The sequence below is a fragment of the Bos grunniens genome, chromosome 1 (genome assembly GCF_055505025.1).
Source record: "Bos grunniens cultivar Pamir isolate PY7600 chromosome 1, Bosgru_T2T1.0, whole genome shotgun sequence".
NCBI classification, from domain to species: Eukaryota; Metazoa; Chordata; class Mammalia; order Artiodactyla; family Bovidae; genus Bos; species Bos grunniens.
The window spans coordinates 16,126,246-16,151,696 of NC_141165.1; the positions used below are offsets into that span (position 1 = coordinate 16,126,246).

The window sequence follows — 25,451 nt, forward strand, 5'->3', positions numbered from 1 at the left end:
TCTTGAGCCTCCCACCCCTCACCCTACTCCATCCCTCCAGGTCATCACAGAATGCCAGGCTGGGCCCCCAGCGTTATACAATAACTTCCCACCAGCTATCTGTTTTACACACGATAGTGTATACATGTTGATGCTACTTTTCCCATTCATTCCACCCTTTCCTTCCCTCACTGTGTCCACAAGTCCATGCACTACATCTGTGTCTTCGCTCCTTCCCCGCAAATAGGTTCATCAATACTATTTTTTAGATTCCATATATATGTGTTAACATACAATACTTGTTTTTCTGATGAGAAGCATGCTCTTATAAGGCAAAACTTCACTGGAATCAGTACTTCCAATTTAACAGGATGTTATAAACAAATGCATAGGCCTGGAAATTAAACAAGGAACATTCTGGGGCCATGTGTTGGAAGATCAGAGTCCCACTCTAATCAGGATGCTTTGATAGTTTCTCTTATGTAGAGGAAATGCATACAGTTCCAGCTTTCTGATACTGAGATCCTCCCCCACCCCATCCCAGTCGTGGGCAAAGAAATGCAATAAAATGGTTAACCACACAGACTGACAAAATTTAGTTCCTCGGAAGATGAAGGATGACTTCCTGCCCCACATATTTGCATGGAAAGAGGAACAAGAGAGCTTCTCTAATCAAAACTTCACTTTGGAATCTGTGTAACATCACCCCTCTCCTCTGAAAAGGTGGTAAAAAAACAGAGTGCTGAAAACACGTGTGAGGCTGTTTCTCACAGGCAGAGAGCAAAGAGGTCAGCACCACGGGCCTGGGGGCCCTTCATGCGCATTCTCCCTTTCCTCTCCCACTGTAGACGGCTGGGTGCAGGTCCGTCAGGGAGACACTTGGGATATGGCATGTACCCAGCATCGATTCTGTTTCATTGTGTGTGTGTGTGTGTGTAGGTATGTGTGTACATCCGTGCATGTACATGTATGTATGCACGTGCAAGTATGTATTATGTAAATCTCTGTGTAACTGAATATAGTGTGTACATGCATGCATGTGTGTATGTATGCACAAGTATGTGTGTATATGTGCATAGCCATGTGTATATACTTGTGTGTACATGTGTGTGCACATGTGTAAGCATATGTGTATATGATGTATGCTTGTGTAGTGTGTATATGTGTGCACGTGTGTGCATGTGCATATGTGTGTGTGTGCTGTGTACATGCACATGTGTGTAAGTATGTATCAGTTCAGTTCAGTTCATTTGCTCAGTCATATCTGACTCTTTGTGACCCCATGAACTGCAGCATGCCAGGCTTCCCTGTCCGTCACCAACTCCCAGAGCTTGCTCAAACTCATGTCCATTGAGTCGGTGATGCCATCCAACCGTCTCATCCTCTGTAGTCCCCTTCTCCTCCTGCCTTCAATCTTTCCCAACATCAGGGTCCTTTCCAATGAGTCAGTTCTTCCCATGAGGTAGCCAAAGTATTGGACTTTCAGCTTCAGCATCAGTCCTTCCAATGAATATTCAGGACTGATTTCCTTTAGATGGACTGGTTGAATCTCCTTACAGTCCAAGGGACTCTCAAGAGTCTTCTCCAACACCACAGTTCAAAAGCATCAATTTTTTGGTGCTCAGCTTTCTTTATAGTCCGACTCTCACATCCATACACGACCACTGGAAAAACCATAGCTTTGATTAGACAGACCTCTGTTGGCAAAGTAATGTCTCTGCTTTTTAATATGCTCTCTAGGTTGGTCATAGCTTTTCTTCCAAGGAGCAAGTGTCTTTTAATTTCATGGCTGAAGTCACCATTTGCAGTGATTTTGGAGCCCAAGAAAATAAAGTCTGTCACTGTTTCCATTGTTTCCCCATCTCTTTGCCATGAAGTGATGGAACCAGATGCCATGACCTTAGTTTTTTGAATGCTGAGTTTTAAGCCAGCTTTTTCACTCTCCTCTTTCATCAAGAGGCTTTTTAGTTCTTTGCTTTCTGCCATAAGGGTGATGTCATCTGTGTATCTGAGGTTATTGATATTTCTCCTGGCAATCTTGATTCCAGCTTGTGCTTCATCCAGTCTGGCATTTCGCATGATGTATTCTGCATATATATTAAATAAGCAGGGTGACAATATACAGCCTTGAGGTACTCCTTTCCCAATTTGGAACCAGTCTGTTGTTCCATGTCCAGTTCTAACTGTTGCTTCTTGACTTGCATACAAAGGAGGCAGGTAAGGTAGTCTGGTATTCCTATGTCTTGAAGAATATTCCAGTTTGTTGTGATCCACACAGTCAAAGGCTTTGGCGTAGTCAATAAAACAGATGTAGATATTTTTTGGAACTCTCTTGCTTTTTTGATGATCCAATGAATGTTGGCAATTTGATTTCTGGTTCCTCTGCCTTTTCTAAATCTAGCTTGAACATCTGGAGGTTCATGGTTCAGGTACTGTTAAAGCCTCACTTGGAGAATTTTGAGCATTACTTTGGTAGCGTGTGAGGTGAGTGCAATTGTGTGGTAGCCTGAGCATTCTTTGGCATTGCCTTTCTTTGGGATTGGAATGAAAACTGACTTTTTCCAGTCCTGTGGCCACTGCTGAGTTTTCCAGATTTGCTGGCATATTGAGTGCAGCACTTTCTCAGCATCATCTTTTAGGATTTGAACTAGCTCAGCTGGAATTCCATCACCCACACTAGCTTTGCTTGTTGTGAGGCTTCCTAAGGCTCACTTGACTTCAGACTCCAGGATGTCTGGCTCTAGGTCAGTGATCACACCATTATGGTTATCTGGTTCATTAAGATCTTTTTTGTATAGTTCTTCCATGTATTCTTGCCACCTTTTCTTAATAACTTCTGCTTCTGTTAGGTCCATACTCTTTTTGTCTTTTTTTGTGCCCATCTTTGTATGAAATGTTCCTTTGATATCTGATTTTCTTGAAGAGATCGCTAGTCTTTCCCATTCTACTGTTTTCCTCTCTTTCTTTGTATTGATCACTTAGGAAGGCTTTCTTATCTCTCTGTGCTCTTCTTCAGAACTCAAGATGGGTATAGTGTATGTATAAGATGCGTAACATGTGTGTATATGCATGTATATGTACTTCTGTGCATAAGGTGCTCCTGTCTCTCCAACAAATTTATGAAATCCCAGGCCCCACAAATTTATGAAATCCTAGGCCCCACTCCCTACAAATTTATGAAATCCCAGCACATCCAACCTACCACCTTGCCCCACAGGTCCTCATATGCCCCTCCCTCCAACACCCAACAAAATCAGTTACCTTTCAAAGGAACATTAAAAAAAAAAAAAAAGTTTAATTAGGTCCCATTTGTTTATTTTTGCTTTTATTTCCAATATTCTGGGAGGTGGGTCATAGAGGATCCTGCTGTGATGTATGTCAGAGAGTGTTTTGCCTATGTTCTCCTCTAGGAGTTTTATAGTTTCTGGTCTTATGTTGAGATCTTTAATCCATTTTGAGTTTATTTTTGTATATGGTGTTAGAAAGTGTTCTAGTTTCATTCTTTTACAAGTGGTTGACCAGATTTCCCAGCACCACTTGTTAAAGAGATTGTCTTTAATCCACTGTATATTCTTGCCTCCTTTGTCAAAGATAAGGTGTCCATATGTGCGTGGATTTATCTCTGGGCTTTCTATTTTGTTCCATTGATCTATATTTCTGTCTTTGTGCCAGTACCATACTGTCTTGATAACTGTGGCTTTGTAGTAGAGCCTGAAGTCAGGTAGGTTGATTCCTCCAGTTCCATTTTTCTTTCTCAAGATCGCTTTGGCTATTCGAGGTTTTTTGTATTTCCATACAAATTGTGAAATTATTTGTTCTAGCTCTGTGAAGAATACTGTTGGTAGCTTGATAGGGATTGCATTGAATCTATAAATTGCTTTGGGTAGTATACTCATTTTCACTATATTGATTCTTCCAATCCATGAACATGGTATATTTCTCCATCTATTAGTGTCCTCTTTGATTTCTTTCACCAGTGTTTTATAGTTTTCTATATATAGGTCTTTAGTTTCTTTAGGTAGATATATTCCTAAGTATTTTATTCTCTTCGTTGCAATGGTGAATGGAATTGTTTCCTTAATTTCTCTTTCTGTTTTCTCATTATTAGTGTATAGGAATGCAAGGGATTTCTGTGTGTTGATTTTATATCCTGCAACTTTACTATAATCATTGATTAGTTCTAGTAATTTTCTGGTGGAGTCTTTAGGGTTTTCTATGTAGAGGATCATGTCATCTGCAAATAGTGAGAGTTTTACTTCTTCTTTTCCAATTTGGATTCCTTTTATTTCTTTTTCTGCTCTGATTGCTGTAGCCAAAACTTCCAAAACTATGTTGAATAGTAATGGTGAAAGTGGGCACCCTTGTTTTGTTCCTGACTTTAGAGGAAATGCTTTCAATTTTTCACCATTGAGGATAATGTTTGCTGTGGGTTTGTCATATATAGCTTTTATTATGTTGAGGTATGTTCCTTCTATTCCTGCTTTCTGGAGAGTTTTTATCATAAATGGGTGTTGAATTTTGTCAAAGGCTTTCTCTGCATCTATTGAGATAATCATATGGTTTTTGTTTTTCAATTTGTTAATGTGGTGTATTACATTGATTGATTTGCGGATATAAACAAATGGGACCTAATTAACCTTAAAAGCTTCTGCACATCAAAGGAAACTATTAGCAAGGTGAAAAGACAGCCTTCAGAATGGGAGAAAATAATAGCAAATGAAGCAACCGACAAACAACTAATCGCAAAAATATACAAGCAATTCCTACAGCTCAACTCCAGAAAAATAAATGACCCAATCAAAAAATGGGCCAAAGATCTAAATAGACATTTCTCCAAAGAAGACATACAGATGGCTAACAAACACTTGAAAAGATGTTCAACATCACTCTTTATCAGAGAAATGCAAATCAAAACCACTATGAGGTACCATTTCACACCAGTCAGAATGGCTGCGATCCAAAAGTCTACAAATAATAAATGCTGGAGAGGGTGTGGAGAAAAGGGAACCCTCTTACACTGTTGGTGGGAATGCAAATTAGTACAGCCACTATGGAGAACAGTGTGGAGATTCCTTAAAAAACTGGAAATAGAACTGCCTTATGATCCAGCAATCCCACTGCTGGGCATACACACTGAGGAAACCAGAAGGGAAAGAGACACGTGTACCCCAATGTTCATCGCAGCACTGTTTATAATAGCCAGGACATGGAAGCAACCTAGATGTCCATCAGCAGATGAATGGATAAGAAAGCTGTGGTACATATACACAATGGAGTATTACTCAGCCATTAAAAAGAATACATTTGAATCAGTTCTAATGAGGTGGATGAAACTGGAGCCTATTATACAGAGTGAAGTAAGCCAGAAGGAAAAACATAAATACAGTATACTAACGCATGTATATGGAATTTAGAAAGATGGTAACGATAACCCTGTGTACGAGACAGCAAAAGAGACACTGATGTATAGAACAGTCTTATGGACTCTGTGGGAGAGGGTGGGAAGATTTGGGAGAATGTCATTGAAACATGTGAAATGTCATGTATGAAACGAGATGCCAGTCCAGGTTCAGTGCATGATGCTGGATGCTTGGGGCTGGTGCGCTGGGAAGGCCCAGGGGGATGGTATGGGGAGGTTGGGAGGGAGGAGGGTTCAGGATGGGGAGCATGTGATTTTTTTTAAAAGTAATAAAGAGAATTAAAAAAAAAAAAAAAAAAGCTTTAAAGGAATTTGGGGAAGCAATGAGAATCATTTTATTAGATAGCAGGATGCTTAGGAAAGATTGAAAATTACCCAATTTTATCCATTTTTAAGGCTACAAAACAAGGATTATCAAAACTTTCAGAGCACCCATGTATCTCTATGTGTCTAATATTTCTATCAGAGTCTGAATAAAGCAGGAAAAATAGCCCCACTGGTTTTTTTTCCCCCCTTTAAGACTAAAAGATACCCACAAGACTACCTCCGTTGGTACCAGATCCAGCTACTGGCAGTCCGGCCCCACACATCTGCATGGAGAAGATATTGGGGATTTTTGCTTGTGCCACGAGGGAATCAAAGAAAGTCTCCAGAGAACTTGAAGGCTGCAGAAGGAGCAGGGAAACAAGGCAGCTGATTAAGGACTCCAGGGTAGACAAGGGGTCCCCCTGTGCAGGGGCCAGGCATGGTGTACAATATGGTGTTTCTTTCTATTTAATATTTTCAAGGTTAAGAAATAAACAAGCTCATGATTAAGTCCACTAATTTGGAAACTTCCAACAGAACTCCCTGTGACTTGGTATTTTTCCTTTTGGGGCAGTGTCTCTGCTGGGAAGATAAGATAGTATTTCCTGAAGCTGTGAAGTGGCTGCCCCATTTATCATCTGTCCACCTTGTGAGGCCAGTGTGAGAAGATGCAGAAATGGGTTACCTAGGTAGGTGGTGGAATCTAATCTTAGACATTTTGGAGTAAGGAGAGAACAGGGTCTCCAGGAGCTGCCTTTGCAGCTTCAGGAAAAGTTTTTTTTTTTTTTTTTTCCCTACCCTTTTCAGTCATAGTCGTCCATCATGCAAATGACAGATGCCTGACCCAAGGGAACAGTTCACATCCCAGACCCTGGGAGGAGGCTTAGCTCTGCTGGCTGTCTGCTGAACTCTGGTGACCAGAAAAGGAATAATGCTACTGTTGTGATCAGAAAAGGAACGATGCTATTGTCCTGCAGTTTACAAAGCCCATCACTCCTCATTGCCATATGTCAGTAACATCCTCTGTGCCTCCTTACATGTAACCATGCCTTCAGAGAACAACCCCATTTCTCTAGAACTGAAAAGGAAGGATAGTCTGTGAACAGGTCTTAGCTGCGGGAGCAGAGGGGGGTCATAGGTGCTGGTGGTGAGGAAAGAACGTCATAGATCCATGTCTCCATTTTGGCTTTGACAACTGGGAGAGATTAGAGTTTGTTACTATGAATGGTTTGTTCTTGATGAAAACTCAACAATTGTAGCAGCTTAGATGCTCCAGGTATCTTCTGGCCATCCACAGTAAATATAGGGAAGGATTATTTATAATCTGTAGGAACTGAAACTCTAATTCTGGAGGCAGTGACAGTAGTGTGATCAGACAGAAACCTTCCTATTTATTTAGCTCCTTCATATCTGGCCTCCTATCGCTTCTTTCCCAGCCTCTGTGGATTCTGGCAGAATTTGGCCCAATCCCTCTGTGTAATTGTAGCCTAAACACTTTGTGTATGGGTCAAGGAAGGAGACAAAGCCCCCTCTAGAAACCAGGTTGGGTCTGGTGATGACCCAGCCTGTGTCTGCCTTCATGAGAAGCAGCCAGGAAAACACTGCCTGGAATTGAATCCTGGCTCCACCCCTGACCTGCAAACTGTGTGACTTGTCCCTTTGTTTCCTTATCTGTAAAATGGGGATCACAGTCACATCCCAGAGCTCTTCCGGGGCTTAAATGGGTCAGTACATACAGAGTGCTTGGAAAAGTGCCCGGTACATGCGACAGGATCTATTATTATTGCACCAAGTCATTCTTCAGCAGGACTTAGGATCCCTTTAAGGTTTAAAAGCACACAGTTGCCCAGGACCAGTAGAGAACCTGATTCAGCAGGTTGAGACCCTGCAGGTGGCCATAACCACATCTTTGGTGAGGGAGCAGATAGCATCAGCTGGGGGCCCCTGCACACTCTGACACCCCGACTGGGTGCTCATGGAATCTATTTCAGAAATGTCTTTGGGCCACCAACCCAGACCGCCCTGCCAGTCCTCTTTCTAGACATGTTCCACTTCCTGTAAATCCTGCTTTGGTCTCCCCTAACCTAGGAACATGAAGCCAATTGTTGGCCACCTTGGAATCTCATAGATGAAAAGATAAAAGGTCTTTTGGGGAGTCTGGACATCTCAAAAAACCCGAAGCAGCCTATTCTTGAGGAAGTTTCATGTATTATTAATTCCAGATAATTTAGCTTTAAGGTACCATCTCCCAAATAATCATCAAGTCAATCATATATCTTTTATTTTTTAAGTCACAAGAAGAAACATGTAGTCAATTGTCAGTGAAAAGTATTTAGAAATGGAAGTTGTTACAAGTCTGGGAACTCATATTAAACTTTCCTTACGGTTGTCATTCAGTCGCTAAGTTACGTCCGACACTTTGTGACCCCATAGACTACAGCCTGCCAGGCTCCTCTGTCCGTGGGATATCCAGGCAAGAATACTGGAGTGGGCTGCTTCTCTAGGGAATCTTCCAGACTCAGGGATTGAACCTGCGTCTCTTGCATTTCAGGCAAATTCTTTACTGCTGAGCCACTTGGAAAGCCCAATGGTGCCGAGCTCTAAAGTCCATCTGGGCTCTTCAGACAGGACTCTGTGCTCCGACAGTCCTCGGCAAGGGGTAAGCCTCTCTAACCCTCTGCCCACACGACTACCGTGAGCCTATGAAGTCTGCCTTCTGGGGAGGTCCTGAGACTCCACGGAAGGACATCTTGTAATGGTCTCGGTCCAGGGGTCAGGGTTGTTCTTTCTCCTTAAGAAACTACAGTGTTGGGAAATGCCCCCGTGTCCCCCCACCTCATTGCCTGCATCACTTGCTAGTAAACTCGAGCTGGAGAAAACATCCTTCCAGAGAGAAAACAGGACTTTCTACACCCACAAGTCTTTGTTTCACATTTAGCGCTGGCTCAAAGCCTGTCTGAATAAGGAGAAGCCAAGCCAGGGTGCCTGGTTACAGGCCAGGAGGGGTGACCTCTCCTCACGTGTACACTGACCCACCCTGGCCTCTCGGGGCCCAGGGGTCACACTAGGGTTGTCAGATCTGCCTGCCCCTGGCATCTTTTCCTTCCCAGCCCACCCCCATCCTCCCACATATGATCATTGCTTCCTTTGGGTGGACCAAGGACAGAGAATTGTGCTCTTTCCCTGTTTTGTGATGGTCCTGATGCTGATGAGAGTGAGGTTTCACCGTCTCTCCTCAAAGCATCGCTGCTTCGACTGGCTGGCGATCCCCAGGGTGTGCCTGCAGGCATCTGGGCCCCAGTTCCAGAGGGAGGGGAAAGCAGTGTCATGCTCCATGCCTGGCGGGACATCTCTTCCTGTGGAGTTTCCACTGTCACCCTGAACCTCCTTCTTTATCAATATTATTTTTTAAAGAAATTTTTTGGCCATGCTGTGTAGTGTATGGGATCCTAGTTACCTGACCAGGGATCGAACCTTCATCCCCTGCATTGGAAGTCCCCTTTATGAATTTAATAAATGTGTTTTCTCTTAATCCTGCCCTAATAAAAACTCCTAAACAAGCACCACCATCAAAGGGATTCAGATTCTGTTAACATTTGTCAACTATACAAGTAAAATAAACAGAAAAAAACAAATGAAAAACGCTATGCCATGGGAATATCTTACGGGAAGGCTCAAAGAATCTTGCCATTTACCTTAAATTTTCAAAGTGCTTAGAGGTCTAATCAATCATGTGAACACTGGTCTTTCAACCATGTGATTCTCACTGACTGTCTTGGACAGCCTGGACCCCTCTGCTGGCCCCTCCAGTGACTGGTTGCAGAACTTTGTTCCATCATTTGATGTTCGTAGACCCACCCATCATTCTTACCTTGGCCAGGGTAGCATAAGCCAGTCCAAGTATCCCATTCCATCTAATCCCAGGCAGAAAGAAATTCTCTGACTCAAATATGGTGGCGATGTTGACAAGAAAAGAACTGTTGAAGCCTTTGGGGATGGTGACCACGTCCTCCCCAACGAAGCCCGTCCAGCTCCCCTGTGTGTACTTCACAGTGACATCAAAACCCTTGGGGCGGTACGTGCTGGACCTGGAGAAAGAGAAGAGGCCTTGTGTCCTGTGCTCTGTCCACCTGCTGTTGTTCTGACAACACAGCCGTCAAGACAGCCGCTCTAAGCAAGGAAGGTGTGCATCAGCAATTCTTCCCGAGGAAGAGTCCTCATGCTCACAAGGCATGATTTCCCACAACATAATCACTGACATTTGGGCAATGACCTTTTCTGTGCCATCTGTGAGGGAGTACTGGGGTCTACATGTAACCCGAGTTTAACTTCTTGCTGAGCCCACGTATCCCCCGTAAGTCAGGTGTTGTACTTAACTGGAACGCCACAACCAAGTGTGGGTCCGCCTGTCCCTCCGGCTCTGGGGGGCACTGCACTGCTGCTCTGTGACACAGGGAGGGGCCACCAGCCCCAGAAGGAGGGCCAGTAGCTTGTGCCCAAAGTGGCTGCAGGCTCAAATTCATACAAACGGCCAGTGTGATGAATAAAAGTCAAGTCACACCCCCCCAACACCAGGGCCAGCCCTCCTCAGGGCCCCTGTGACCTCTTGGCGTCACAGGTTCCTTCTCAAGGCCATCCATCTGTCCCCAAGCTGATTATCCCCATATCAGAAGGGTGACCTTAATGACAAGCTGGGATACAAGTCACTGTGATAACCGCACAACACTTAAAGGTAAGAGATACTGAGACAGAATAACATGAACAAGACCAGACAACGGACAGGGAAAATGGAAGCCCTGCTCTTGGGATTTCAGAGACAGACAGTAAACAAATGAACACCTAGAATTTCAAGCAACGATAGAGTGATGAGAGCCACCCAGGGAAGAGAGCGGGTGAGGGATAGAAGAGAGACACGGTGGTCACAGAGGCTGCTCTGAGACTGACATTTATGTAAGACCTGCGGGAAGACAATAAGCTATGGGACTTTCTGCAGGGGGACGTCCTGGAGAGAGAGAGCAGCAGGTGTCAAGGCCCTGGGGTGTCCAGTCCTATAAGGTCATTCTCACACCCAGGTGAGCTTGACAATGCTGTTGGATTACAGGCCAAGGGACATCTCCAAGCAAATATCTGTGTTCAAACCATGGTTCCCTTAGGAAAACAATCACATTCCTAAGAGAAGTGTCCAACCACCAGTGGGATCATTGTAAATGGACCTGTTTGTCTACAATTTTCACTTTAACATTCAATCTCTGAACATTCATCTATGATAATAAGTCTTTGCTGTAGGGTTATATGACCTAGTATGGTACTGTTGGGAAACAGAGAGGAAGTTAAGTCACAGATGATATGAATTTTGGGGGGTACATGTTATAAACTTTAAAAATGTTCAGTTCAGTTCAGTTCAGTCGCTCAGTCATGTCTGACTCTTTGCGACCCCATGAATCGCAGCACGCCAGGCTTCCCTGTGGATCACCAACTCCCGGAGTTCACTCAGACTTATGTCCATCGAGTCAGCGATGCCATCCAGCCATCTCATCCTCTGTCGTCCCCTTCTCCTCCTGCCCCCAATCCCTCCCAGCATCAGAGTCTTTTCCAATGAGTCAACTCTTCGCATGAGGTGGCCAAAGCACTGGAGTTTCAGCTTCAGCATCATTCCCTCCAAAGAAATCCCAGGACTGATTTCCTCCAGGATTTCCTGGTTGGATCTCCTTGTAGTCCAAGGGACTCTCAAGAGTCTTCTCCAACACCACAGTTCAAAAGCATCAATTCTTCAGCACTCAGCTTTCTTCACAGTCCAACTCTCACATCCATACATGACCACTGGAAAAACCATAGCCTTGACTAGACGGACCTTTGTTGGCAAAGTAATGTCTCTGCTTTTCAATATGCTACCTAGGTTGGTCATATTAGGTCTATTTAATTCAGTAACTGCATTTCTGAGAATCTGACCCTAAGGAAACACCCATGGTGCAAATGGAGATTCATTAACAAAGACAGTTATTATGTTTTATTTATAGTAGAAAATAGCTGGAAACAACCTAAGTGCACAGTAAAAAAGGAAACAGTTTAGTAAATTATGGTACAGAAATATGAATGGAATATTATGTAGTATTGGAAAATGATGTTGACTAAGACATTTTCAATGACAGAGAAAAATTAAGATAAAAGGAACCTTTGTATATGTGGCACAATCTTCTTCAAAAAAATTATTACACTCAGATACTAACAGGGCTACCTCTGGGTGGTGGGGTTTTGTGGCGGGGAACTCTCATTCTTGTGGTTGCTACTGCTGGTAAGTCACTTCATGTCCGACTCTGTGCAACCCCATAGACGGCAGCCCAACAGGCTCCACCGTCCCTGGGATTCTCCAGGCAAGAACACTGGAGTGGGTTGCCATTTCCTTCTCCAATGCATGAAAGTGAAAAGTGAAAGTGAAGTCGCTCAGTCGTGTCTGACTCTTAGCGACCCCGTGGACTGCAGCCTTCCAGATTCCTCCATCCATGGGATTTTTCATGCAAGAGTACTGGAGTGGGGTGCCATTGCCATTCTTGTGGTTAGGTCCTTCCATATTTTCTGCATATATAACTTTTATAATCAGGGGGAAAAAAGTATTTTTAAAATGTCTGGCAGACACATTTTAGAGAAATTTAGTTTATTCTACCTCCATAATGGGATATGAAATACAAAGGATGTTTAATTTTAATGTTTTCTGACTATTTTAGCTAACTCCACCACAGTCTTAGAGAGCAGCACTAGGTGAACATTTTGTGTACACATGTCTTCTGACAACAGCAAGCACGGGCAGAAAAGTAAGCGTGAATGGACCCCAGGCACATGGAGTGCTAAGGAACCCATCAGAGATTACTTACAGAAAGCACATAGTCAGACCACTGAAATGCAGGCACTTGAGGACTGGTGTTTTCGTGCCAGGGCTGAGTGCCGGCACCAATTCAGTGATGCCTGGCACACAGCAGGGGCTGCACACATTAGGTTGAAAAGCAATGAAAATACTGAAATGTCAGTCCTTTCTGACAATTTAGGGTCATTCTTCAAGTTCAAAACATTAGCACTATTGCTAACAGAAGAGGCTGGTTATTTTGAAAGACCTAGAGAATACGGTCCACCGCAGGGCTGGTGAGCTTCTCTAAAGAAAGTAAATGTTTCAGCTTTTGTGGGCCACGTGATCTCCATTTCACCTACTCTGTTCTGCTAGAGAAGCAACCAGAGGTGATATATTAAACAAACATGTGTGGCCATGTTCCAACAAAACTTTACTTAGGAAAACAGGCGGCAGGCTGGAGGTAGCCTGCCAGCCCTAATATACCAATTCTTCATCTAGAAAATCAGTTATGCCCACCAAACAGTCTATAGTGCCATGACTTTCTTTTGAGAAGTTGTTTTTTTTTTTTTTAATTTTTAGTCTGTTGTGCTTAGTCGCTCAGTCGTGTTCAACTCTTTGCAACCCCATGGACTGTAGTCTGCCAGGCTCCTCTGTCCATGGGGATTCTCCAGGCAAGAACACTGGAGTGGGTTGCCATGCCCTCCTCCAGGGGATCTTCCCAACCCAGAGATGGAATCCAGGTCTCCTGTATTGCAGGCAGGTCCTTTACCATCTGAGCCACCAGGGAAGCCTGGTGAGCCCACAGAAAACTCATTAGAATTTGCTGAGGTCACTGAGAAGAGCATGAACCAGGCTGCCCTTCTAACCAGGCTGCCCTTCTAGGCAGAATGTCCTCTGCAGTGTACTGACCAGTTTGCTATTTCCCTCATGGGTGAACATTCTGGATACTCTGGTGCCACTTACAAAGATGTGGGAGGCAGCTGGAGTTACGCTGTCTGGGGTCAAATAGCACTTCAACCACTTAGGAGCTGTGTGTGACTCCAGGCTAAGTTATTTAACTTCTCTATACCTCAGTCTCCTCCACCGAAAAGTAGGGACAAAATAGCACCACACTTCACAGGGTTAATTCTAAGGATTAAAAGAGTTAATATTATAAACCATTTATTGTTTGAATGAATATATTATCATTATTTAAGGTGTTTTATTTTCAAACTTAAAATTTTTATTTTCTATTGGAGTTGATTAACAAAGTTTTAGCAGTTTCAGGTGAACAGCAAAGGGACTCAGCCATACATATATATGTCTCCATTCTCTCCCACAGGCTTCCCTGGTGGCTCAGATGGTAAGGAATCTGCCTGCAATGCAGGAGTCCTGGGTTTGATCCCTGGGTCAGGAAGATTCCTTGGAGAAGAGAATGGCAACGCACTCCAGTATTCTTGCCTGGAGAATTCCATAGATAGAGGAGCCTGGTGGGCTTAAGCCCATGGGGTTGCAAACTAAGCAACTAACACACACACACACACACACACACACATTCTCTCCCCAAACCCCCCTCCCATCCAAGCTGGCACATAACATTGAGCAGAGTTCCCTGTGCTATACAGTAGGTCCTTGCTGGTTATCCATTTTGAATATAGCAGTGTGTACATGACCTTCCCAAACTCCCTAACTATCCCTTCCTCCCGGCAACCGTAAGTTCGTTTGCCAAGTCTGTGAGTCTCTTTGTAAATGATTTAGAACAAAAGCCCAGAACACAGCAGGTACACAACAATAGTAGGTGCTATTATCATAATTGTCTAATCACTTGCTACCTTTATTCAATCTACGAGCTGCTATTAGAAAATGTAAGCTTTTTTCCTAGAAAATGTTTCCTATAATCTTTCTCAATATCCAAAACTGTTTCACTGTGAAGTCCAACAACCTCCAGGAAAAGGGGGCAAGTCTCAGGTAAGACTTGGCTGAAATGGTGCAGGGACGGGAAGAGCCTTCCAGGTTTCTAAAAGATGGAGTTCTTCTGTGTTCTGGACCAAGGCTGTCCAATAGAGCTTCTGCAATGACAGGAATATTCTCTATTTATGCTTCCAATACAGTAGCCACAGGTGGCTCCAAAGCACCTGAAATGTGATTGCAGATCTTCCCCAATGGGGTTACATCCCGATACACCTATTGTAAATTGAAATTATCATTAGGTTGAAAATGCATTTAATGGACTGAACCTTCTGAACATCTTAAGCTCAGCCCAGCCTACCTTAATGGTGCTCAGAACACCTACGTTAGCCTACAGTTGGGCAAACTCATCTATCACAAAGCCTAGCTTATGATAAAATGTTAAATATCTCCTCTAATTTACTGATTACTAAATTGAAAGTGAACAAAGCAGAATGTCTGTCTGGGTCCTCACGGCTGTCAATATATCAGTTGCTTACCCTCATGATCACAGGGCTGACAGGGAGCTTTGGCTGCTGTTTCCCAGCATCACGAGACAGGATTGTCCCCTCCTGCCAGTTTTGGCAGAAGCAAAATTCAAAATGCAAACACTTCTGACTAATGCTATGTAGGAAGAGTCACTAGGGAGGGCATGCCTTCTCAGTAAAAAGATGGCCACTTTAGGAGGAATGTTCTTGCCTCTTGTTACTTGTTAGCCTCCTATCTTCCTGCTGGAAATGTATATGTGATATCTGGAGGGGCATCAGCTATCTTACCACCATGAGTTTCCATAGAATTGGTGGAACAAGTCCATTGAAAGTGGGATAAAAAGCACCAAACTTGGATTTTAATGTTGCATTGTCCAATGATTGAACTTGGATTTAGCTTCTACGACAGTGATTACCAACTAGAGGCTGTTTTGCCTTCCGGGTGACATTTGGTAACGTCTGGAAACATTTTTGGTTGTCACAGCTGTGTGAGAGGGAAGCTTCTGGCATCAAATGGAACAGAAACCAGGATGCTGTAAACATTCTCAAATGCACGAGACAGCCCCCGACAATAAAGAATCACCCAGCCCAAAATGTCAGTAGTGCTGAGATTAAGAAACTCTGGTCCATAGGTCTCAATTTCTTTAATGTTAAATAAAAGAATTAAAAACAAATTCAAAAGTCAAAGTACAGGTTCTACTGAATGTGTATTGCTTTTGCACCATTGTAAAGTTGAAAGCTAATTCAAACCATCTAAGTCAGGGACCATCTGGATAGTTTGACTAAAGAATGAGCCTGTATTTAACATTAATTAATTTAAATTTAAATAGCCACTTGTGTCTAGTAGCTACCCTTGTAGAAAGCACAGTTGTAGATAATGAGAGAAAAAAGTAATTCTTAGCTCATATTCCCTGGGCTCCTCGAACTCAAAGAGCAAAAACCCCAGAGATGAATTGCAAGCAGCTCTGAATGTTATTAACGCGTAGGTTTCAGCACTAGACCTAAAAACTACGCATTCCTCCATGTTTATGTCCTAACATCCCACCTCTTGGCACTAAAATGCTTTGGTTCTCAGCTGTTTTGGACATTAATTAACTATAACGAGAGTGAACCCCAGACATGCTCCTTTTTTGCAGCATCCATTCTGGGTGTGTATAAACAGCCATTCATCAAGGATGTGAGTAGCTAGCAAAGAGTCCACCCACAGCCACAGAATCACTTCGAACCAAATTCAGGAGACTTTCTGACTCTAATACAAGTCTGAAGGGAACGCAGGCTTGAAAAATGAAATCAATCAAACTGAGAACAGAAGAACCACAGAACATTTTATTAATTTAAAGAAACCCATTTTGTTTTCAGAACATATACAGGGAGGAGGTGGGAGGGCAGAGATCAAAAGAATTGAATCCTTCAGTCGACTCTGGCTCCCCCAAACCACCAGCCCCCAAGAGAATGTTAAGTCGCCTGGAAAATTCTGCCTGAGACCTCCCTGGGGGCCTTCTGCACATTTCAGAATTTGGACTCTACCTCAGGGATAAGGGACTTGGACCAGGTGACCAGATACCTGTCTTATTCTTCCAAGGTCTGGAAGTGACCATGTCAGAGTCAGTGGGGCCACTCACCAGCCCAGGGGCTTCTGCTCACGCCGGAGGGTCGTCAACATACTCAACAATGGCAAATGCTTCAGGGCCCCAATATTGCAAGACCCCTCCTGGACAAACTTAAGAAGTTATCTAAATAATCAAGAAAAATGTGTGTCATCATCAGATGGAAAGATGTAGCATGAGATCTCAAGGGCCTGGGTCAGCCTCCTTAAGGAAACAACCTGCTTAATTTTCTAATATCCCAACTCTACTCATAAGCATCAGTTGAAGACAAGAAATTGTTCTTTTGCCAGAACTACTCTGTGAACTGCATCCCAGATGGAATATAGGAGGGGGAGACATTTTAGTGAAAACATAGTTAATTTCTAAATAGATTAGTATAAGGTCAGGGGGATGAGTATACTGAATCTCTCATCAAGCCACTTGGATGGAGACTATTTTACTTGCTAAAAAAGAAGTACACCTAAAAAAATACATGATTGCCTTTTTGCTGTATAGTAATTCATTGGAACATTCACCACCAGGAAAAGAGCGCTTCTGATGGGACAGAGCTGCACAGATGACTGATGGTAGCCTGATGTCTGATTCCATAAATCAAAGAGATCTTGTCAAAGAACCCCAAGTCAAATCTCCAATTACTGGGACATGTTTCAGGAAGCGTTAAACCTGAATATCCAGAGACTGGGGGACTTGAATCAGAGGCTGACAAACCCAACCAGAAACCTTATTATAACTAAGAGAGATCAGAGGGACAAGCAAATACAGAAACATCACAAGGCAGCAAGCTGCATCTCAGAAAAGAAACCTTTGTCAAAAATTGAGAGAGGAAGTAGAACATTCTCTCGGCTTCCATCAAATACCATGGTGGAAAGTGTAGCTTAGGCCAACTGTAAAGTGAGCTGAAAGCATCAGGCAACTTAATTGTTTATAATTTACTATATAAATTATGTTCATAGTTCATATCTTAACAATAATGCATCTGTGTTGACATAAACCTATGAGAACTATTTAGGAAAAACAGAAGAAAGGAGAGAAAGGTTAGCACAAATCAAAGCAAGGATTGAACCTGCAAAGCACGTGTGTTTGTATTGGTGACAAATGCAGGTGACTGAATAGAACTTGCCTAAAACTCAAAATGTGATGTTTCAGTTAAGAAGAAGCCCAGGTGAAGAATGAATGCATGCTCAGTTGCTCAGTCATGTCTAACTCTTTGCAATCCCATGGACTGTAGCCCATCAGGCTCCTCTGTCCATGGGATTTCCCAGGCAAAAATACTGGAGTGGGTTGTCATTTCCTTCTCCAGGGTTCTCCCTGACCCCAGGATCAAACCCATGTCTCCTGCACTGGTAGGAGGAGACTAGATCTCTTTATAAGAAAGGCAGTATCAGGGCTAGAAGGCCAGAGCAGGTCATGTTTTAAGGTACTAAATAAATTTCAACAATACTTGCAAATGAGAAGGCAGGCTGAAGTCTGAATAACGGAGGTGCCAGTGGGGGCGACACTGACAAAGCAGGGGAGTCTGGGGCCTCCCCTGCATGTTGGCAGGTTCTGCTAGTTCTCTGTTTGCTCACAAAGGAGAAACATCTAGATGAGACCCTCAGGTGCTCAGAAAGCTAAGAGGGAGGCCCGAATTCTCCTGTGTGGTTAGCAGGATGGCAGGGCTAGCCATCATGGGAGTCACGAATGTTCCCAGGAGTCTTCACATTAAATCAGGTGCAAAGGAGGCAGAGGAGCTCAGTCTTTAAGCATGAATGACAGGAGCCACCTGAAACCTGAACTCAAACCTGAACTCAAACCTGGCTAATAGGAAAGTTAGAAGGCTGTGTCCCACTAAGGCTGAGAGAATTATGGTTCAAGCCAGCAATGAGCAAAGTCAAAGGCAAATGAGAAAGAAGCCAGTTGTCTACCGTTGATTAAATATTGTACACATATTAAATGGCACTGAATGCAGTATTTGTAATGTTGACTAGTGTTTACCCTTGAATGCTTCCATATCTGCATCTGCATAGCAAACGGGTGCGTGCCTGTGTGTGGTTAGTCAGGTACTGTTTGTGACAACCCTTCGGCCTGCGGCCCACCAGGCTCCTCTGTCCATGGGACCTTTCAGGCAAGAACACCAGAGCAGGTTGCCATTCCCTTCTACAGAGATTCTTCCTGACCCAGGGATCAAACCTGCATCTCCTGTGTCTCCTGCATTGCAGGTGGATTCTTTACCTGTAATCAAGGAAACCCAGCAAAAGGGTAACTGGGTTGCAAGCACACTCTGACTTGTACTGACCACTGGCTGTGCTGTTTACCTGTTTATGAGCCCCTGGCTACCTTTTCCCACTCAAACTGTGGTTTGTCCAAATCCTCTGCCCCAAACAACCCCCTCCCCTCAACCACTTTATCATGGAACAGATTCTAGAGTCAGTCCAAACCTCTCATTTTTATTCATGTAGCATAGGAGGTCTGGGAACCAAGAAAATATCCACCCATGGTGTTAGATTTGCACATTTCAATCTAAAAGGTAGATATACACATTACTCGAACTTGGCTTCACTATGCTGTACTATTATTTTCTTCTATTGTATCATGTGTCTACAGATCTGTGATGGAAAACAAAACTGCTCTGGGGAGGAAACCTGTTAAAGATGTATCTGAGCTCCAAGGATGTCTGCTCTGTCTTATGGCAGGCAGAACCCCAGTAGGCATGGAGAAACTGGGAGAATGTATGGACCAGGAAGAATCTTGTAGTGGAAAAAATGGGGCCAAGATTGCCTCACGACCAAGATCAACATCTTCTACACAGTTTAATATAATTTGCATTTTCTAGGTATGCAGCTACTGTGTAGATTGAAGAAGGTAATCCTGTGGGGAAACTATACCAAGATTCTTCACTGATCTGGAACACTGACATCACTAAACCAAGCTGTTCTGGGTGTCTGATTCTCTTTTAATTCAGTTTGTCAGTCTGCACTGGGCACTGCATGGCCAGAGGGACGCTCACAGCCTCCTGCATCACCCAGCTTCACGTGACTCCTACCCAGCATGTTTACATATTGTGGTGCTGATCACCGCAATAAATTAATTCCTTTTACTCACCCCCAATCCCTGCAGATTGTGTCAGGGCATTTAGAATTACACGTGAAGATAAGTTTTATTACATTTGCATTTTGGTTCAGAGCGAACACAGCACTTACTATAAGGAGGAGCTCCCAGGGCTGAAGTTTGCAGACCTTTTGTCCTAGAAGCCTGAACCTGGTTCACTTTCTTGGTTCCCAGACCTCCTATGCTACATGAATAAAAATGAGAGGTTTGGACTGACTCCAAAATCTGTCACATGATGGAGTAGTTGAGGGGAGGGGGCTGTTTGGGGCAGAGGACTTGGATGAATCACAGTTTGAGTGGGGAAAGGGCAAAGGGTAGCTGGGGGCTCATCAGCCAGCCTCTGTTCCCTGGCTGCACAGCCCATGCCCCACTTCACAAGCATCTGAAGTCCCAAGAACAGCTCCAGGGCTTACATCTGTCTTCACAAAGCATCATGAGCCTGGAGGCGCACCTGGAATTTCGGTGATCAAAGGTTATCAACACACTGAGTCATAACCTAAGCTCCAAGTTCCTTGAAGGAGGGGTCCATGAAGCACCAGCCATCCCTCCCTCCAGCTGGACACACAGGTGGCCTCCTTGTGCCACCAAAACAAAGACCAAGATGCATGGGGGAAGAGATGGGCACTCCTGCCTTATTAATGCTGCTGGGGATTTGTTGAACCTCCCCAGTTGTTACTTTCTGTCCTGTGTTTCCTTTCTTTTTTTTCCCCCTCAAAAAAGATGGGGTTTATTCCCTGAAACAAAAGACTATGGGAAAAGAAAGTGGGAAAGGAAAGACACAGAGAGCACTGGTAGCAGGGAAATGTGACATGCTTGTTCACGAGCCTAAACAGTAAACCACGTGGCAGCTTACTGGTTTTATCTGTTGGGTCTAAATTTTAGGGTCATAAAAAATGGATATGAAATTAAAACATGCATACATTTAGGGCAGCAACAAGTATCTGGGGCAGAGTAACTCTGACCCCAAGGGCTCCTCCAGAGATGAACAGTGACACACACCAGGACCGCCCGAAGCTTCCTAGGGCTGAGTCTAGGGACCTGGACACAGAGCTGGCCTGGATCCAGACTTCCGTCCAGGCTCCGCCCTTTCTCACAGCCCCGCCCACAGCTGCCAGCTCAGAGCCCCGTCTCGGGCCTGAGTGCTCTGAGCTCACAGTGTGTTCTTTCCAAGTGATTCATGGGTTTCTCTCACCACAGAGACCTCCCAGCACAGACATGGTTTTAGCGAACCACACCTTGACTGACGCCACCAAACTTCAGGTGACACAAAGGTGGCTTTCCAAGCAATGCCAGGCTACTGCCCAGAACAGTCTCACACTCAGATCCAATGAGCCCTGCCCTGCTCAGGCCACCTCCTCGTGAGGATTAGGGGGGCTCAACAAATGTCTAAGGGTCATGAGCTTCCTGCAATTCAGGTCTGACCACAAAACATTCAAGTTTGACTTGAATGTCTATAAAGCAGAGCTCCTGAGAACACACCAAGGCTGTTAGGAGAATCCTGCAATGGATTCATTTGGAGTGGATGTACACTCAGCACATCAGGCCACACATGCACACCACACACAAATGTAAATACCACAATGTGCATGAACATACAGATACCCACACCTACACAGATGTGTACCTGTATACACAAATATACACACCACATGTGCATGTACACAGACACCTGCACTTACACAGATATATGCATCTATACACAAATATACACACCACTAAGTGTGTATCATATGCATACTAACTGTGAAGTCATATGCATGTACCCAGATACCTACACTTACACAGATATATGCATCTATACACAAATATACACACCACTAAGTGTGTATCATATGCATACTAACTGTGAAGTCATATGCATATACACAGATACCTACACTTACACAGATATATGCATCTATACACAAATATACACACCCTCATGTGCATGTACACACAGATGCTTACACATACACAAACATATACATATATTCATAAATATACACACCACTCAGTGCATCATGATGGTGTGGCCAGACATCCTGGAATGTGAAGGCAAGTGGGCCTTAGGAAGCATTACTAGGAAAAAAGCTAGTGGAGGTGATGGAATTCCAGTTGAACTATTTCAAGTCCTAAAAGATGTTGCTGCTAACGCGCTGCATTCAATATGTCAACAAATTTGGAAAATTCAACAGTGGCCACAGTACTAGAAAAGTCCATTTTAATTCCAATCCGAAAGAAAAAAAATGCCAAAGAATGTTCAAACTACTGTATAATTGTGCTTATTTCACATTCTAGCAAGGTTATGCTCAAAATCCTTCAAGCTAGACTTCAGCAGTACACGAACCAAGAACTTCCAGATGTACAAGCAGGGTTTAGAAGAGGCAGGGGCCAGAGATCAAATTGTCAACATTCATTGGCTCATGGAGAAAGCAAGGGAGTTCCAGGAAAACATCTGCTTCATTGACTATGCTGATGCCTTTGACTGTGTGGATCACAGCAAACTGTGGGGAATTCTTAAAGAGATGGAAGTAGCAGATCACCTGACCTGCCTCTTGAGAAATCTGTATGCAGGTTAAGAAGCAACAGTTAGAACTGGACATGGGACAACAGACTGGTTCCAAATCAGGAAAGGAGTACATCAAGGCTGTATATTGTCACCCTGCTTATTTAACTTCTATGCAGAGTACATAATGCGAAATGCCAGGCTGGATGAAGCACAAGCTGGAATCAAGATTGCCAGGAGAAATATCAATAACTTCAGATATGCAGATGACACCACCCTTATGGCAGAAAGTGAAGAAGAACTAAAGAGCCTCTTGATGAAAGTGAAAGACAAGAGTGAAAAACCTGGCTTAAAAGTCAACATTCAAAAAACTAAGATCATGGCATCCGGTCCTATCACTTCATCGCAAATAGAAGGGGAAACAATGGAAACAGTGAAAGACTATTTTTCTGGGCTCCAAAATCACTGCAGATGGTGACTGAAGACATGAAATTAAAAGACACTTGCTCCTTGGAAGAAAAGCTATGACCAACCTATTAAAAAGCATATTAAAAAGCAGAGACATTACTTTGCCAACAAAGGTCCATCTAGTCAAGGCTATGGTTTTTCCAGTGGTCATGTATGGATGTGAGAGTTGGACTATAAAGAAAGCTGAGCGCTGAAGAATTGATGCTTTTGAACTGTGGTGTTGGAGAAGACTCTTAAGTGTCTCTTGGACAGCAAGAAGCTCCAACAAGTCTGTCCTAAAGGAAATCAGTCCTGAATATTCATTGGAAGGACTGATGTTGAAGCTGAAACTCCAATACTTTGGCCACCTGATGCAAAGAACTGATTCATTGGAAAAGACCCTGATGTTGGGAAAGATTGAAAGCAATAGGAGAAGAGGGTGGCAGAGGATGAGATGGTTAGATAGCATCAGTGACCCAATGCACATGAATTTGAACAACATCTGGGAGACAGTGAATGACAGAGGAAACTGGTGCTGTGCTGCAGTACCTGAGGTCGGAGAGTCGGACATGACAACAACTGAACAACAACAAATGTGCTCGTACTCACAGATATCTACATATACACAAATACACACACACAAATATACACAAATATACACACCACCATATGCATGTACACATGGATACCTACACATACACTTATGCATACATACATACACAAATATATGCACACCACTATATGCATATACACACAGATACTTACACAGACATATACATGAACATGTCCTCCCTAAAATGAAACAGCTTTCGGCTGCATCTCCCAGTGTATTTTGAAGCATTAATCTGGTGCCCCCAAGCCCGGTCCCCACCCCGAGGCACAGACCCATCACTCACCTCTCCGCGTCAAAGTAAGAGTCGATATAGGGATGTGGGGCCCCAGCCACGGCAAAGTTGCTGCTTCCGGTGTCAACGAGTATCTGCAGCTTTTATTTTTAAGGGAAAAACAGAGAAACCATTAGGTTACTTGCTTAGGGCAACACTCTTGAATACTTCTCTTAAACCTTAAGTGCTGAGAACAATTTGTTACTTGGAGAAATCATATGGATTAGAAATATTTTTAAAAAGCTGCTAGAAAAATTGAATTCCAAACACAGTCCATTGTGAAGCTTGCAAGGGCAGAGATCAGTTTAGCTTCAGATACACACCAAACCTTAAAAGAAGATAAATTCAGTGGAATAAGTGGGGTTTCATTTTCCAGCCAGCAGTACTTGGTAACCAGGCAGAGCCCTTTCTCACCCTGGACTGTCGGCTGGTTTGTCACTTGGCTGGGCAGCCCTCCTCCTGCCTTTCCAATCTCACCTGAAAATCCTCATTTACCTCCACCTCCACCCCACACACCCAGCACACCTCCCCAGACACCTTCTGGCAGTGGGTATTCCCTCATCTCTGCTGCACAGGACCTGGAAACAACTGTCAGAGGCATCGCTATTTTTTTTTTTTTAAGTTTTAATGAATTATCATTTACATACAATAAAAATGAAAGATCTTGGATTTTCCACTGGAGAGTTCTGACATGGTGTTCTCCCAAACAAGATACAGAAATTCCTGTTATTCCCCAAAGGCCCCTCTTATGCCCCTTTCTAGTCAATCCCCGTTGTTTCTCAGAAGCAACCACTCTCTGACGCCTATTACCATGGACGAGTTTCACTGGTTCCTGGACATTATATAAATGGCATCATGTGGGATTTTTGGCAGGAGGTTCTGGCTTCTTCTCCTCAACATGTTTTTGGGCTTCTCATACTGAATTGAGAGACAGTAAATACCCATTTATGCACTGTGACTTTAGGAAATGAATTCTCTTAATTCCATTTATGAACACATAGTCACTATAAAAGTTGAAGGGTCTCACTACATAGGTGTTTGCATTGATTTCAGACAGAACACAATTAAAAGTATATAGGAGAAGGAAATGGCAACCCACTCCTACATTCTTGCCTGGGAAATCCCATGGACAGATGAGCCTGGTGGGCTATAGTCCATGGGGTTACAAAGAGTTGGACACACATGAACAGAACATGAAGTAACTGAACACGCATCTGTTGGGTTGATTGATTAAATCATGAGCCATTGATGACTGATTCAACCTTCAACTCTTCTCCCTTCCCTAGAAATGAGGCTGAAAGTTCCAGCTCTCTACTCTCAGGGTTGGCTCCCCATCCTTTGGGACTTTCCAAAAGCCATCTCACTGACACACCTCAGGTATGGTTGGAAGGGACTTGTTATGGAAAACAAAGGTGCCTTTATCACCCTTATTATTGAGGAAGTTCCAAGGGTGCCCTGTGCCAGGAACTGAGACAAAGACCAAATACATATTTCTCTGTATAAATATGTGTTTCTTCACATAAATCATAATATCACATATGGGCAGTCAGCAAGATCCAGAATCTCACCCTTCATTGGAATGAAGTCCATTGTCCTGACAGCAGACAGTCCAAGTTGACCTAATAATACATGTAACACACATGGCCTATGTTCTCAGCTCTGATTTCACATCCTGGATTTAAATGGTTCCTTAAGGTAGGATGAACTTTTAATTTGCTTAGGTGAAACTAGTAGAGAGATGAACAAGAAAGAAAAAAACAAAAGCAAACCCAGAATTCCAGGCTCACGACAACTCATGAAAGCATGCCATTTTTACAAGTCTTTCCCGGGTCTCTCTGGCAAACACACACCCAACAGCCCAGCAGGACGTGTGTGCAAAGACCAGCTGCCTGGAAGGCCAGGTTCCCAGGCTGGCATCCCACATCCACATCCAATGCTCCTACATAACCAGCCACAGGCAGAGCAGACCCAGGACTACTCTC

General features: G+C 43.6%; 1 protein-coding gene across 2 annotated transcripts in view; it reads right to left on the bottom strand.

The window, feature by feature from the left end:
* The window catches only part of BACE2 (beta-secretase 2), a 107,701-nt gene that overhangs the window by 39,401 nt on the left and 42,849 nt on the right, over positions 1-25,451 (bottom strand). Inside the window, exons 2-4 of one of the 2 annotated variants that reach the window (XM_086341323.1) lie at positions 23,482-23,570; positions 9,576-9,792; positions 5,935-6,063 (exon numbers count right to left, since the gene is read on the bottom strand). In XM_086341323.1, coding sequence (XP_086197449.1) covers positions 5,935-6,063; positions 9,576-9,792; positions 23,482-23,570 — 435 coding nt within the window. The remainder of the gene's footprint in view (positions 1-5,934; positions 6,064-9,575; positions 9,793-23,481; positions 23,571-25,451) is intronic. The other variant, XM_086341423.1, reaches the window with a different exon arrangement.